This window comes from Kryptolebias marmoratus, linkage group LG4, assembly GCF_001649575.2.
Source record: "Kryptolebias marmoratus isolate JLee-2015 linkage group LG4, ASM164957v2, whole genome shotgun sequence".
Taxonomy (NCBI): Eukaryota; Metazoa; Chordata; class Actinopteri; order Cyprinodontiformes; family Rivulidae; genus Kryptolebias; species Kryptolebias marmoratus.
This window is the reverse complement of record NC_051433.1, coordinates 30472976-30486080: the sequence shown is the minus strand read 5'-3', so window position 1 is coordinate 30486080 and position 13105 is coordinate 30472976. Positions and strand designations below refer to the sequence as shown.

At 45.9% G+C, this 13105-nt stretch overlaps 1 protein-coding gene across 2 annotated transcripts; it reads right to left on the bottom strand.

The window, feature by feature from the left end:
• Nucleotides 1-6: 6 nt before the first annotated feature.
• LOC108246088 lies at nt 7-12526 on the bottom strand. Of its 2 annotated transcripts, XM_017433446.2 has the most exons (3): nt 12464-12526; nt 11721-11861; nt 7-3247 (listed from the first exon to the last, which is right to left on the bottom strand). In XM_017433446.2, exon 3 carries the CDS (start codon nt 3126-3128, stop codon nt 1926-1928), a length of 1203 nt encoding a protein of 400 aa, XP_017288935.1. In that variant the 5' UTR covers nt 3129-3247; nt 11721-11861; nt 12464-12526; the 3' UTR covers nt 7-1925. The 2 variants fall into 2 exon arrangements, with proteins under 2 accessions (XP_017288935.1, XP_017288934.1); XM_017433445.2 differs by having other exon boundaries at nt 11721-12520.
• Between the last annotated feature and the right edge of the window lie 579 nt (nt 12527-13105).

Sequence of the window (13105 nt, the reverse complement as noted above, 5' to 3'; positions counted from 1 at the left end):
CCCCCTCTCTCTCTATAGCAACTCTTAATATGTCTCACAGCACTGGTCTCTCTGGAGTCAGGGAAACCCTCCAAAACTGAGTTTAGAACCAAATCCAGATGTTTCACCAGTCTTTACAAGGCCAGGCAACTCTTCTTCCTATTTATAGACCACCACCACCTGGGCCTGTCGCTCTGTTAGGGAGCACAGCAGCCAGTCAAAACATCACTGTCCTGTCTATGTGTCACATTCATGCACTTTTGTCAAGAGTGTGGTGAAGGCCAGAACACTAATATGAAATAAATAAATAAATTCAGCACACATAAAATGAATGTCAGTTAAAATGATCACTTATTTTGGGACTAAAAGGACAAGATACCCCTGATGCTGCTGGTCTAATAGCAAAGGGCCTGCCATCTCAGCCCAGCCTTGAGTATTAAGCTGATATATTCCTTATTGAGCATCGGAGCTCTCTTTTTCTGGAAGGCTGCATCAAGGATATTGCAGATGATGGTTTAGGGACCAACCCAGGGGCCACCAGAACTGCTAGCATTGCCTTATAACTTTTGTCTTACAGCTTAGGCTGTCTACCTTTTCCAGCAACACTTTCAGGCTGTGCGTGAAGTCCTCCCTTACAGCTGTGTTGTGGTGCTAAGACCGAGGCAGAATGGAAAGAAGCTGTTGGATACACCTCTGATCTGAAGACAGTTACATTACTGGGCTGCTCAGTATGTGTGAAGAGGGGACAATGCACTCCAGCCAAAGCTTTTGTTGTCACTGCACTGATTTTGCATCACTGCCAGCATAGTCAGAAGCCCTTGTTATGGTTACCCCATAAGTTGACCTCCTCAGTATTGTTAGCCAGCTGGGTCTTAGCTTCAGAGCCAGAAGCCCTGGGGACCTGGGGCAAGGACACAGATCCATGGGGACTTTATTCAGCCATAAGGTCAGGGAGACCAGGAAGTGCCTCCAACCTGTGCCATCAAGCATCTCAGTAAAACATGGAAGCAGCTGACTTAGGTTTCTGGCATAATAGCCTTGCCCCCATTACTGCTTTGCTGGCATGATGATAACCTTATCTGAGAGATCCCTGAGAACGTATCAGAGGCCATGAAGGAATTATTGGCCCCATCAGATAACAAACAGACTGACAAGAGGTCAGAAGGAGCTGTATCCACTTTAAGCTGTCAGAAACACTGATAGACAGCTCATCTTGTTCCCAACCAGAACATCCAGGTGCCAACTCTTATGGTTCACACAGTCCTGATGGCAGCTAAGCCTGAAGGACTCCTGCATGTGTGTCCTGCAGGGGTTGGACCTTCAACTACTTCTTAACAGCACCAGGCTGGACAAACCCTTCCATAGGTCCTCCATCTGCCTTCCAGCACCCATTGCCTGCTTCAATGTGAGCCAGAGAAGGAAACAGGACTTTATCAACATCTAGTGACACGGTAGGAGAGGCAGAACTGTGTGTGTGGTTTGAAAACCTGGGATAACATGTCACTCTCAGACACAGAGGCTCCTTTCAGCCTTAAAGTAAATGAAATGCACCTGGTAGTTTCCACCTTTTCAGTAGAAGAGGCTGCTTGCAGCAACCACACCCTCTGCTTCAACAAGCTGTTCAAAGTCTACTCCTTCTCAAATTATACCAAGCAGTTTTCTGCAAGAAGAGCTCAAAGAAAGACATAAATACCAGCTTTATAAACAGAAAAACTATCTCAGTGACAACATTACCCCAGGAGGCAAAAGTAAAGAATGAGCCAACAGATACGTAGGTGTATTTATAGACTCTAACCACTCAGAGGAAATGGTTCATTTGTTGTACTGTTTCCTGAACACTCACCCTTGGGGGGGCTGACCATAAGGTTGGATGCTGACATGATATGAAAGAGAACTTAAAATGTACATTCATGAAGCGATAAGAACATCTCTGGACTTCAGTTCAGTTACAGAACAAAATCAACAGCTTTCGGCCTGCTTGGTCCTGTGAGCTGAGAACATTTGGTCCTGGGGAACTTGTTGATGGTTGCAGGGGCAGCATCGGGTTTGATTTGTTTGTTTTTACAATCGGCTGCTCTGCGTCGCTCAGCTCTTCCTTTTCTACTCTCAGAGCTGCTTTGTCTGTTTTCTGATCGGTTCTGCTGTCTCTTGGTTCCACTGGTCCTCTGCTCAGAGCCACTCCTCCTCCTGAACTCTGCGGCCCTGCGGTCTAACATATGTCCTTCCTCAGTGCGGTCCCTGGACTTCCTGGCAGTAGAATGTGACCTTCCTGCTGCACCTTGGACAGGGTTGCGGATGTTTCCTGATGCCTGCATTCTCCTAAGGTAGCTGCTGGTCCTTGAAGGGCTGCCGAATCTTTGAGGTCCCAGGATACGGTCTGAGGAGTGCACCCGGCTCTCACTGTAGCTCCTTTTGGGGACGGACATGGTCACTCTGCTGTGCTGTGGGGGGCTCAGCCTGGACTCACGGCACGCTTCTCTGCAGGTGGAGTAGTGGATCGTGCAGGAGGCGTAGGCACAGCTGGGGAGAACGGTGGAATGACTGGCCAGTGGGGACAGGAAGGTGAGAGGGAAGGCACGCTGGCATTGGAGGATACACTTCGGAGAGCTGAGGCGTGTCGAGGCTGCAGCAGCTGACCTGTGACAGCTGGATATCACGTCTGACACCTGCAGTTTTCCACGCTCCTCCTGGATGGTCAGGAGTTGATGCCACTCCAGCTGTAGCAGCTTCTCAAGGTACTTCTCCAAAGGGCCGTTGGGCCGGGGCCGAGGAGCTTCTCTGCCTTCTATGTTGTAGAAAACAGCCAGCTGACTCAGGCTCCAAGAGTTGAAAGGAGGAGGGAGGAAGTCTGGAAAGAGAAACCCATCACGGCCCCGTCCTCTGACTCTGTGGTTGTGAGAAAAGTACTCTTCATCCTCAATGACCTCTGACCTTAGCTCCAGCTGTGGAGGAACTTGACAGGTGCGGGACACTGGGAGCTTTTCTGACTCAGACAGGTCTGTGTCACTGTCTTCTGGCATATCGCGGCTCACGATCAGCTGTGTGTTAGAATCAGGCAGACTGTGGCAGGAGTAGGCTGCGGTGTGTTTGATCCCTCTCACACCTGAGTGTTTTCTGTGTGGAGCAGCTGATAGCATCTTAACCTCCATCCTTTCCTCTACAGGAGGGGTTAAATCAGGCAGACTGTGGCAGAAGAAAGCTGCTGTGTGGCTGCGTGTTCGTGTTTTCTGTGTGGAGCAGCTGGGAGCACCTTAACCTCCATGCTATCCTGTGGAGAATAAAAAAATAAGGAAATGCTTCATGTTAGCAGCCAAACACTGCGGGATAATAATGTAACAGTAAACAAAGAAAGCATCAACATGAATAATAATATTATTGGAAGTTAGCCTTAGCTCAGTTTATGTTTGACACTCAAACAAACTGCAGGCCCTGAAATCACCTGAGAGAACTGAAAGACAACCTTATCTAAAATGAGTAATTAATAAGTCTGGATATTTACAGATCAATGGACGAGTTATGAATGATTTCAGTTAAACCTATGACAAATATGTGGTTGTGTGGTGATTGTGGAGTTTTTGGTGTTGTGTGTGTGTGAGTACTTCCTGGTGGGCCGTCCCGGGCTGGTGATTGACATCTCGTCGCCACTCCTCCCTCACCTGCAGCAGATCAGACTAATCAGGAAGCCAGGAGTACTTAAGGCTGTGGTGGGAACCAGACCAGCGCTGGAGCATTACCTACCAAGTGGTAAAATCGCTGAGCCTCTGTAAACCTTTGAGATTCGTGAACGTTGTTGTTAATATTGTTTTTGTTTTGCCTCAGGACTACCTTTGCCTCTCCGGAACCAGTCTGGTCTTTGTCTCAAAAACCCTGCCAAGCAAAGTACTCATCTGTTCACCCGTGCCTGTCTGTCTGCTTAACCGCTGCAACTCGAAAGGAAGTACTCACCTGCCATTCTCTGGGAAATTACACCATACTCCTTCTGGAAGGATTACCTACCGTCTCCTCTCTCCTCCAAGCTGTGGATCCCTCACCTCCTCGTAAGAACATTCGCCAGTCAAAATCTACTTACCTGTCCAAAGACTATATATCCTCACTCACTTACCTCGTCCTCCGTTTCCAGGTCCCAATCCCAGTTCCATTTCACACGTTTCCATTCACTGTAAATAAACTCACTTACCGTTACTTCCTGGTTTCCCTGTCTGTCTGTCGCCGAACTGCTCCACTAGAATAAATACCTGAAACCTGACAGGTTGAGCTGATGAAACGTGAGAGATGTTCAGAAATCAAAATATGAAATAAAATTACTGTTCAAACATGGTAGGTTGAGAGAAAGAAAGTTTCATATTTAATCAATCAGCTGTGATCCTCCTTAAAGTAAAACTCACACTGTGATTAAAAATTATTACTGTGTAATACGTGGATAATTGGAACAAGTTATAAAAAATATTTCTTTTTATTTTACTAACCTTTGAAGAAACAGAATAGAAGGGCAACAATGGCAAAGGAAGTCTCGTCAGCTGCAGTTCTTCTCAAGTTAGGAAACTAATCCTGAGTAAGTAGGTGGTGGAGGGTAATCCACAACCTGGAGGGAAGGTGTGGCTTAATTATCTGTTTACAATCTACGATTCTCTATTATCACCTGCCGCCTCTGGCTGTGTATGTGGCTGTTTGTATCATTGGCAAAATATCTCATGACCCAATGGACAGATTTTCATGAGACTTTCAGGAAGTACATTTACAGCCGCTTAACTTTTGGTGTCAGCCTGATTCAAGATGGCTGCTACAGCAAAGAGATTTTAGCCAACACAAAAATGGTGTAACACAATCAGTTTTACAGATATTGAGCTAAAACTTAGTGTGGTAGTAGCTGAGAGTCATCCCTGGTTTATAATGCCAGATGTGCTAACACATCCCACCTGCTGAAGACCTGCTGAATGGTTCAGGAGATATTTGGCTAACAAGCAGAGTTGACTCCAAAAGTTAATAGTAAAAATCTGAATTACTTTCAGCTACTGCTGTCACTATAAAGTTTAGCTCAATATCTGTAAAATTCATTGGAGTATAGCCAATTCTGTGATTGCTAAGGTTGATTCTCTATGGGAGCCATCTTGAATCAAGTTGGACCCAAATATCTAACAGTTGTCAACCCAATCACAACTTTCTTGTAAAGTTTCATTAAAATGTGCCCAGTGGTTCATGAGATAGTTCACTAACAGACAAACAGTTCTGTGTGACCTGTTCATGCTGACGGTCAGCCTCAGCACCGAGAGCTCTGATGACCACTGAGGCCTTGAGTCTCCACAACTTCTCTGTTTCATCTTTCAGCACTTGGTATTTTTCTTGTCCACGTTCATTCTTTATCAGACAAAACTTTTTTTTTTTTACTGGAAGGCCATATGACTTTGTGAGGATCTGGCATGGCCCGCCTCTGGGCGTGGTCTCTAACCTTCTCTCCCCAGCTGTTGCTGATTACTCTGACGAGCAGTATCAGCATTTAAACCCCTAGTCGATGTCAGATCTTTGTTGGAGCATCTTGCCTTCTGGTTAGAGTCTCAGCCGCCAGGTTCTTACACCTCGCTTCTAGCCAACACGTTAATCCTGTTTTTTTTTGTGCTTGCCTCGCTTCAGGTTCTAACCATTGTGCCGCCTCGTTCTGGGACTTACCTTGTGCTGCCTGAACAAGCCTACCTGCTGGAACTCTGGAATTCCTCCTCTCTGGCTTTCTCCTCCACTTCCAGGAGGTTCCCGCTCCCACACCAGAACCATTCTCAGGAGAGATTGGGAAATGTGCGGGTTTCCTCCTTCAATGCTCCTTGGTATTCTTTCGCTCTTCACAATCCTTCGCTGAAGACTCCTCCAAGGTCTCATATATCATCGGTTTGCCAAGGGAAAAGGCATTAAGATGGGCGAAGGCCAAGTATAACCTTCGGACTATAAGCCAGACACCATTTAACCAATTTATTGAGGACTTTAAACAGACTTTTGGAATCAAATTCAACGAGACGGAGATTTCACAAAAGTTGAGGACTTTAAAGCAGGGACATTGCTCAGCGGCACAGTTCGCATTCGACTTCAGGACGTTAGCAGCAGCCTCTGGATGGAACGAGCAGGCGCTGAAAGGGGCCTTCAGGAACGCACTGCAGGAGCCTCTTAAGGATCAACTAGTTGGGAGAGACGAACCACATTCTTTGGAGGAATTGATCACCTTAACCATCCGGATTGACAACCGCTTAAGAGAAAGACAACGCGAGAAGACCTCGAGTTCTCAGTTCACCAAGTCATTTGTCAATATTTCAATTACTGAGGATGCCAAAGAAATAATCACTCCACCTAAGCCCCATGCAGAACCCATGCAATTGGGCCACGCCAGACTAAGTTTGGAAGAGAGACAGCGCCGTTTCGAGTCCAAAGAATGTTTCTATTCTATTCTATTCTATTGTGGCGACAACAGACATTTCTGCAATAACTGCCCGCTACTGTCAAAAGGCCCAGCTCACTAGACAGTCGAGGGGTGCTAGTGAGCAGTTTATCGCACTCCCTCGGTTCCCGATTCTACATCCACGCCACCCTCATCAACGAGCACCAGAGGAGTTCAGTGCACGTGTAGCTGAGTTAATTTTATTTATTTATTTACTTACATTGTTTTAATGAACCTTCTCAAAACGCCTTTTTGTTTAATTTACATGTCTGGTATCGCTTTTGTATTATAGTAGGACTATTTCTGTTTATACTGCTTTTCATTTTTGGTTTCTGATATTGTTTTGGGAGGATGGTATTTGGTGTTGCACAGGGCGGAGTTCTGGGACGCGGCTGCAGCAGTCAGGGAGAGGCTGCCTAACTGAGCTGCTGGTAAGATACACGCTAATGCTACACCTCACTCTCAGTAATATTTCTAACATTAAATATAGTTCTAACAGTTATGTGTTGCATAAAAATACAATGTTAAGTGTCTTAAAAAAAACTTTGGGTTTGGTTGAACTTAAAATGTTACTTTTATGTAGTTTGGTTGAAATTTTCACTCCACGTTTCTTTCCAAAATGTGTCTGCTGGGCCGCAGGGATTTGACTGTGACTGAGTGCGCCTCGTGGTTAAGTGTGTCCCACACTCTGTTTTGTAGGAATAACCCGTCGCAGAGCCTGAGTCCAGTGTGTTCCTTTTTACAACTGTCACACACGCACTGGTGGACTCTGGAGCCGAACAGAACCTCATTTCAGAAAATCTGGTTCTCCACCTGCGGATCCCTCTTCAGGAGATTACCTCTTCTTTACCCGTCATGGACATATCTGGCCAAATTATCACCAAGATCAAGAACCGAGTCTAAAGAAACATAACCCCGTCATTAACTGGACTGAAAGGAGGATTGAGTCTTGGAGCAACCACTGCTTGGAAAAGAGCCTGCACTCTGCCATGCCGGCCCTGGCGCAGAAAATAGGACCCCCTGAGAAAATCGACCTGACCAAGGTTCCTCCTGAATACCACGACCTTGCCCCAGTGTTCAGCAAATCCAAAGCTCTGTTCTTACCCCCTCACTGACCATACAACTGTGCCATAGAGCTGCTACCAGGGCCCCTCTTCCCTCTAGTCATCTGTTCAACCTCTCGGGATCTGAGAGGGACTCCATGAAAAACTACATTGAGGAGTCTCTCTCCTCGGGCATCATTCGTCCCTCCACATCCCCAGTTGGTGCTGTTTTTTTCTTCGTGACCAAGAAAGATAAGCGTCTTCGTCCTTGCATCGATTATCGAGGACTCAATCAAATAACCGTCAAGAACAAATATCCCTTACCTCTCATCGACTCCGTGCACCAGCAACTTCATTCAGCAACCATTTTCAGAAAGCTGGATCTCCGTAACGCCTATCATTTGGTAAAGATTAGAAAGGGGGATGAGTGGAAAACGGCATTTAAGACCCCCTTAGGACACTTTGAATACCTGGTAATGCCTTTCCGATTAACTAACGCCCCTGCAGTGTTTCAGTCACAGCTCACGCCTCCTCCTCTCAGTTCGTGTCCACAGCACATGCCACGCCCACGTTGCCATGCCACCACCTCATCATGCCACTTACCTGCACCTGTTTCCACCTGTATTAATGCTCACTCCTCACTCCCAGTCTCCGCCAGATTGTTGAACGGTTCGCCCAGTAAATGTCCAGCACTTATCACAGATTCATGCCTGCCTTACCTTTGACCTTTTGCCTGCGTCTCAACTCCTGCCTCTTGCCTGCTCCCTTTTGGATACCTTCTCAGACTCGGACTTGGAACGACAAACCCTTCTTCTGCCTTCTGGACCTGGCTTTTTGGATCACCCTTCTCTGGATTTGGCTGCCAACCTCTGACCTCCCGGTTCTGACCCTACGCCTGTTATTGGATTTCTCCATCGGCTTAACCCCCTCATTTGACGCAGTATCTGTTCTTGTCACCCAGTGCCCAGAACCCCAGCCTGTGACAGAACCTGACCTGCTACAGAGCGTGAGTGCTGTTTTCTGTACATCCCAGAACAAGCCTGTGTTAACCAATAAAACGTTAAATCGTTGTGTTTGTCTACTTGTGCTGACTCCATTCTCGCCCTGCCTTGTCAGTTACATAATTTTTTTGAACATTTTCGTTTTTGTCTACTTGGACAACATTCTGATTTACTCCCAGGACACTACTCAACATCAACAGCAGTCCTCCAGCGACTCTATGAAAACCAACTGTTCATAAAGGCAGAGAAATGTGAGTTTAATGTAACCACTGTAACATTCCTGGGTTCCGTTTTTGGACAGGGTTATTACAAGACTGATCCAGAAAAGACCAAAGCAGTGGCTGAGGGGCCCGTTCCGTCCGACCGTCATCAGCTACAGAGGTTCCTGGGGTTTGCCAACTTCTACCGGTGTTTTATCAAGGACTACAGCAGGGTGGCTGCCCCCCTAACACAACTCATCTCTGTTCAGAAGCTGTTTATTTGGTCCCCAGAAGCTCAAACAGCTTTTGGTGAGTTAAAATCTCATTTTGTGTCCGCTCCCATTCTGCGCCACCCAGACCCTAGACTCCAGTTTATTGTAGAAGTAGACTTTCTGATTCAGGAGTTGAAGCGGTTCTTTCTCAGAGAGCTTCCATGGATAATAAGATCCATCCATGTGCCTACTTTTCTCGCCGACTGTCTCCTGCCGAATGCAACTACGACGTCGGTAATAGAGAACTGTTGGCCATCAAGCTGGCTCTGGAAGAATGGCGACACTGGCTGGAGGGTACCGAGACTCCATTCCTGATTTGGACGGACCACAAAAACCTCGCCTATCTGCAGACAGCCAAGAGACTCACTCCACGGCAGGCCAGGTGGTCATTATTTTTCAGCAGATTTAACTTCTCAATTACTTACAGACCTGGCTCCAAGAACATCAAGCCCGACACCTTGTCAAGATTATGGTCGGGCTCAGGGAGAACCAACAACGAGGAACCTATTATCCCAGCCACCATGTTCGTCGGATCCCTCACATGAGCCATTGAAGGGGAGATTAAGGACGCTCAGCGGACGGAACCAGACCCAGGCGGAGGACCACCCGCGAGAATGTATGTACCCAGTTTTGTCAGAGCTAGAGTACTAGAGTGGCTCCACTCCAGTCAATTCTCTTGCCATCCAGGTATTAATCGCATGCTAAGTCTAACTAAGAGATATTTTTGGTGGCCATCCCTTTTAGCAGATGTAAAAGAGTTTGTCATGGCTTGTACTACTTGTGCCCGATTCAAAAGTAGCAACCAACCTCCAGTTGGTCTTCTGCAGCCGCTACTGGTTTCCAGTCGTCCATGGACCCACATCTCTCTGGACTTCGTCACTGGCTTACCTCCCTCCCAAGGTAACACAGTTATTCTGACTATAATCGATCGTTTTTCCAAGGCTGCACATTTCGTTCCCCTAACCAAACTCCCTTCAGCTTTTGAGATGGCTCATTTAATTATTCAACATGTGTTCTGGATTCATGGCATCCCGATGGACATTGTATCAGACAGAGGCCCACAATTCACATCTCAAGTCTGGAAAGTGTTCTGCGATGGACGCGGGGCTAAGGTGAGTCTCACGTCGAGGTACCATCCACAATCCAACGGGCAGTCTGAACGTTGTAATCAGGAACTAGAGGTCGACCTTAGATGTTTGGCTAGTGATAACCCTGCGACATGGAACAAACGGTTAACTTGGACTGAGGATGCCCATAATACCCATGTTTCCTCTGCCACAGGTTTTCCACCCTTTGAGATCTCCCTGGGTTACAATCCTCTGCTGTTCCCCAGTTTTAAAAGAGAGGTCGCTGTTCCCTCAGTTCAGACACATCTACGCAGGTGCAGAAGGATCTGGAGGCAGGGCAAGCGTGCTCTCATGCGCACGGCAGAACAAAACAAGAGGAGTGCAGATCAACATCGTTCAGCTACCCCCAAGTACAAGGTTGGTGACAGGGTCTGGCTGTCCACTAAAGACATCCAGTTGAGAGGTACATCTCGGAAAGTGGCCCCTCGATTCATTGGCCCTTTATCCATAGAACCCACCTCTGTCCCACCCACTCCCTGCATCCATGCACATTCATCCCACGTTCCATGTATCACAATAAAGCCAGAAGTACGAAGTCCTCAGGTTCTTGCGCCTCGTTTCTAGCCAACACCTTAATCCTGTTTTGTTTTTTTTTGTGCTTGCCTCGCTTCAGGTTCTAACCATTGTGCTGCCTCGTTCTGGGACTTACCTTGTGCTGCCTGAACAAACCTACCTGCTGGAACTCTGGAATTCCTCCTCTCTGGATTTCTCCTGGACGACTCACTCCTCACTACTGGGCCTCCTCACTCTCCAAAAACCTGAAAGAAAGACAAAAGGTTATACTCTAAATATTTACGGATATTCCTCTACTGGATTTGTTGGTACTTGAGACTCACCTTACTCCACTCCTGTCGTTTCAGATCTCCCCGACCATTGCACTGTAAATATTAAGCACCTGTAAATAAACCACTTACCTTTATGTCCTGTCTCCGTGTTCTGGTTCTCGGGTCCGCTCAAACGGCTAAATCCTGCATAATGTCAGACTTAGCATAGCCTGACACTAAACTGTGAACAGATATCCAGAATGATTCTGTTACATCTGATAAGGAGAGCCTTTCAGGATCTTAACTTGTTTTTTTCTACAACAACAGGAGCAAGGAATCTATGTCATGGTTTGTGACGATGAACTCAAAATGCAGGGGGACACAGGAGAGCTTAAGAGCTAACCTAAATAAATACAGGAACGGAAAACATACTATAATACAAAGATGCTCAAAGAGACCAGAAAGGAGGGCAATGACTTCAGCAAAAGCTGAACAATGGCTGACTGAAGGTAAAATGAGACAGAATAGAATATATAGGGCTGAGGCTGATGAGGAGATGGGAACCGGCTGGGCTGATTGACACATCGAGCAGCTGCAGATGGGTTAGGCAGGACTGGAGAACAAAGTGATGAACAAATGTAAACTCAGAGAAACTAAATATGACAACAAAAGGGAATAGACTCATGAATGATCCTAAAAAATACAGATACTGACAATCTAACATTCTAATAAGGGATCCACTGATGATAATGGCTAAATTGTTGCTGCTGAAAGTCTGGAGATGGTTCTCTCAAAGTGTTTTAGTCTTTTTTAGCCTCTTCACATCAGTATGTTATCTCAGGTTACAGTGATATAAACAGAACAGAACCTTTCCCTAACATTTAGTGTTTATCTGTAGTGGAACAGTCAGTCTTACGTGCAGAGAGATGTGAACCATCATACAGCTCATCCACCCAGGGTCAGGGGAAGATGGGGTCTATTTCCAGCAGCCACTGGGTGAGGGGCGGAGTCCATCCTGGGCACGCCATCGGTGTGTGCTGATGTGTAGATCACCTTCCTGTGATAAACAGATCCATACACACCATCCAAAGCCTGCAGGTCACTTGTGTTTGGGTTAAAGTTGCTGCAGGAGTTCAACTTCAGTCCGAATAGAGACTGTACCTGCTGAAGTTACTTAGGGGCTTACACCACTGGTTTGTAAAACACAAATTAAATCTGAACCACATGCAGAGTTTCAGCGACCTGTAACCTGACTGTCTCAGGATGTGTTGTTAATCAAAGAACACCGAACGCTTTAATCATAGGTAGCTTAGAAATGTCCACAAAACATCTGCATATCATCCAGTTATTTAAGCTGAAGCTTTATCAATCAATAGTTTTAAAATATGTTTCAAAAATAAGTCTTTATAGGAAATCAAATCTCTGAGGGCCAAGAAAGTTTCAAGGTTTTACCGCTCTATATTTTTTTGTGGCTAAAGAAGATAAAAAGGAATTAATTGTTTTAGTAAATGTGCAAGCTTCATCTGAAAACTCACGTTTCCCACAGAAAGTAGTGATATTGGACCCAGTGCTTTAAGAACGGATGCAGTGGTTCTGATCAGCTGGAGCACATCATGTGTTGGAGAAAGCAGAGTTCTGATTGTGGTAATAACAACTTACCAAAAGATTAAAGATGTGGTTACAGATCTACTGGCTTCTCTCACACACTCAGATGTAGGAGCTGTGGAGACAGAAGGAAAATAGATGTCATAGTTAGGAATAACACCTCCTGTAGTTATTTAATTAATGTTTGGGCTCAGATAAGTGTAGAAAAAAAATCTGTAAATTTTAAAAATCTGGAGCGAATGAAAACATTATGAGCATGTTCATTGTGAGATGCTCTGTTAGTTGTTTTTGGAAGTTCAGTTATTGAGTATAGATTTGTTTTATACACGTCCCTAACTTTCAATACAATATAACATATCTGGCAGTACAATATATGCAAACATTTCACATCTGACTTTGATTTTGAAATTTATATTTGTATCCTGATTTTGAGATTTTGAAAATCATTTTTATATATTTTTTTTATATAAGCCTCTCCCTGGGCTGCCACCTTATCGCGGTGGAGGGGTTTGAGTGTCCCAATGATCCTAGGAGCTATGCTGTCAGGGGCTTCATGCCCCTAGTAGGGTCCCCCAAGGCAGACAGGTCCTAGGTGAGGGGCCCGACGAAGTGCAGCCCAAAGACCCCTATGATGAATACAAGTATTGGAAACAGTGTTCCCTCGCCCGGACGCGGGTCACCGGGGCCCCACTCTGG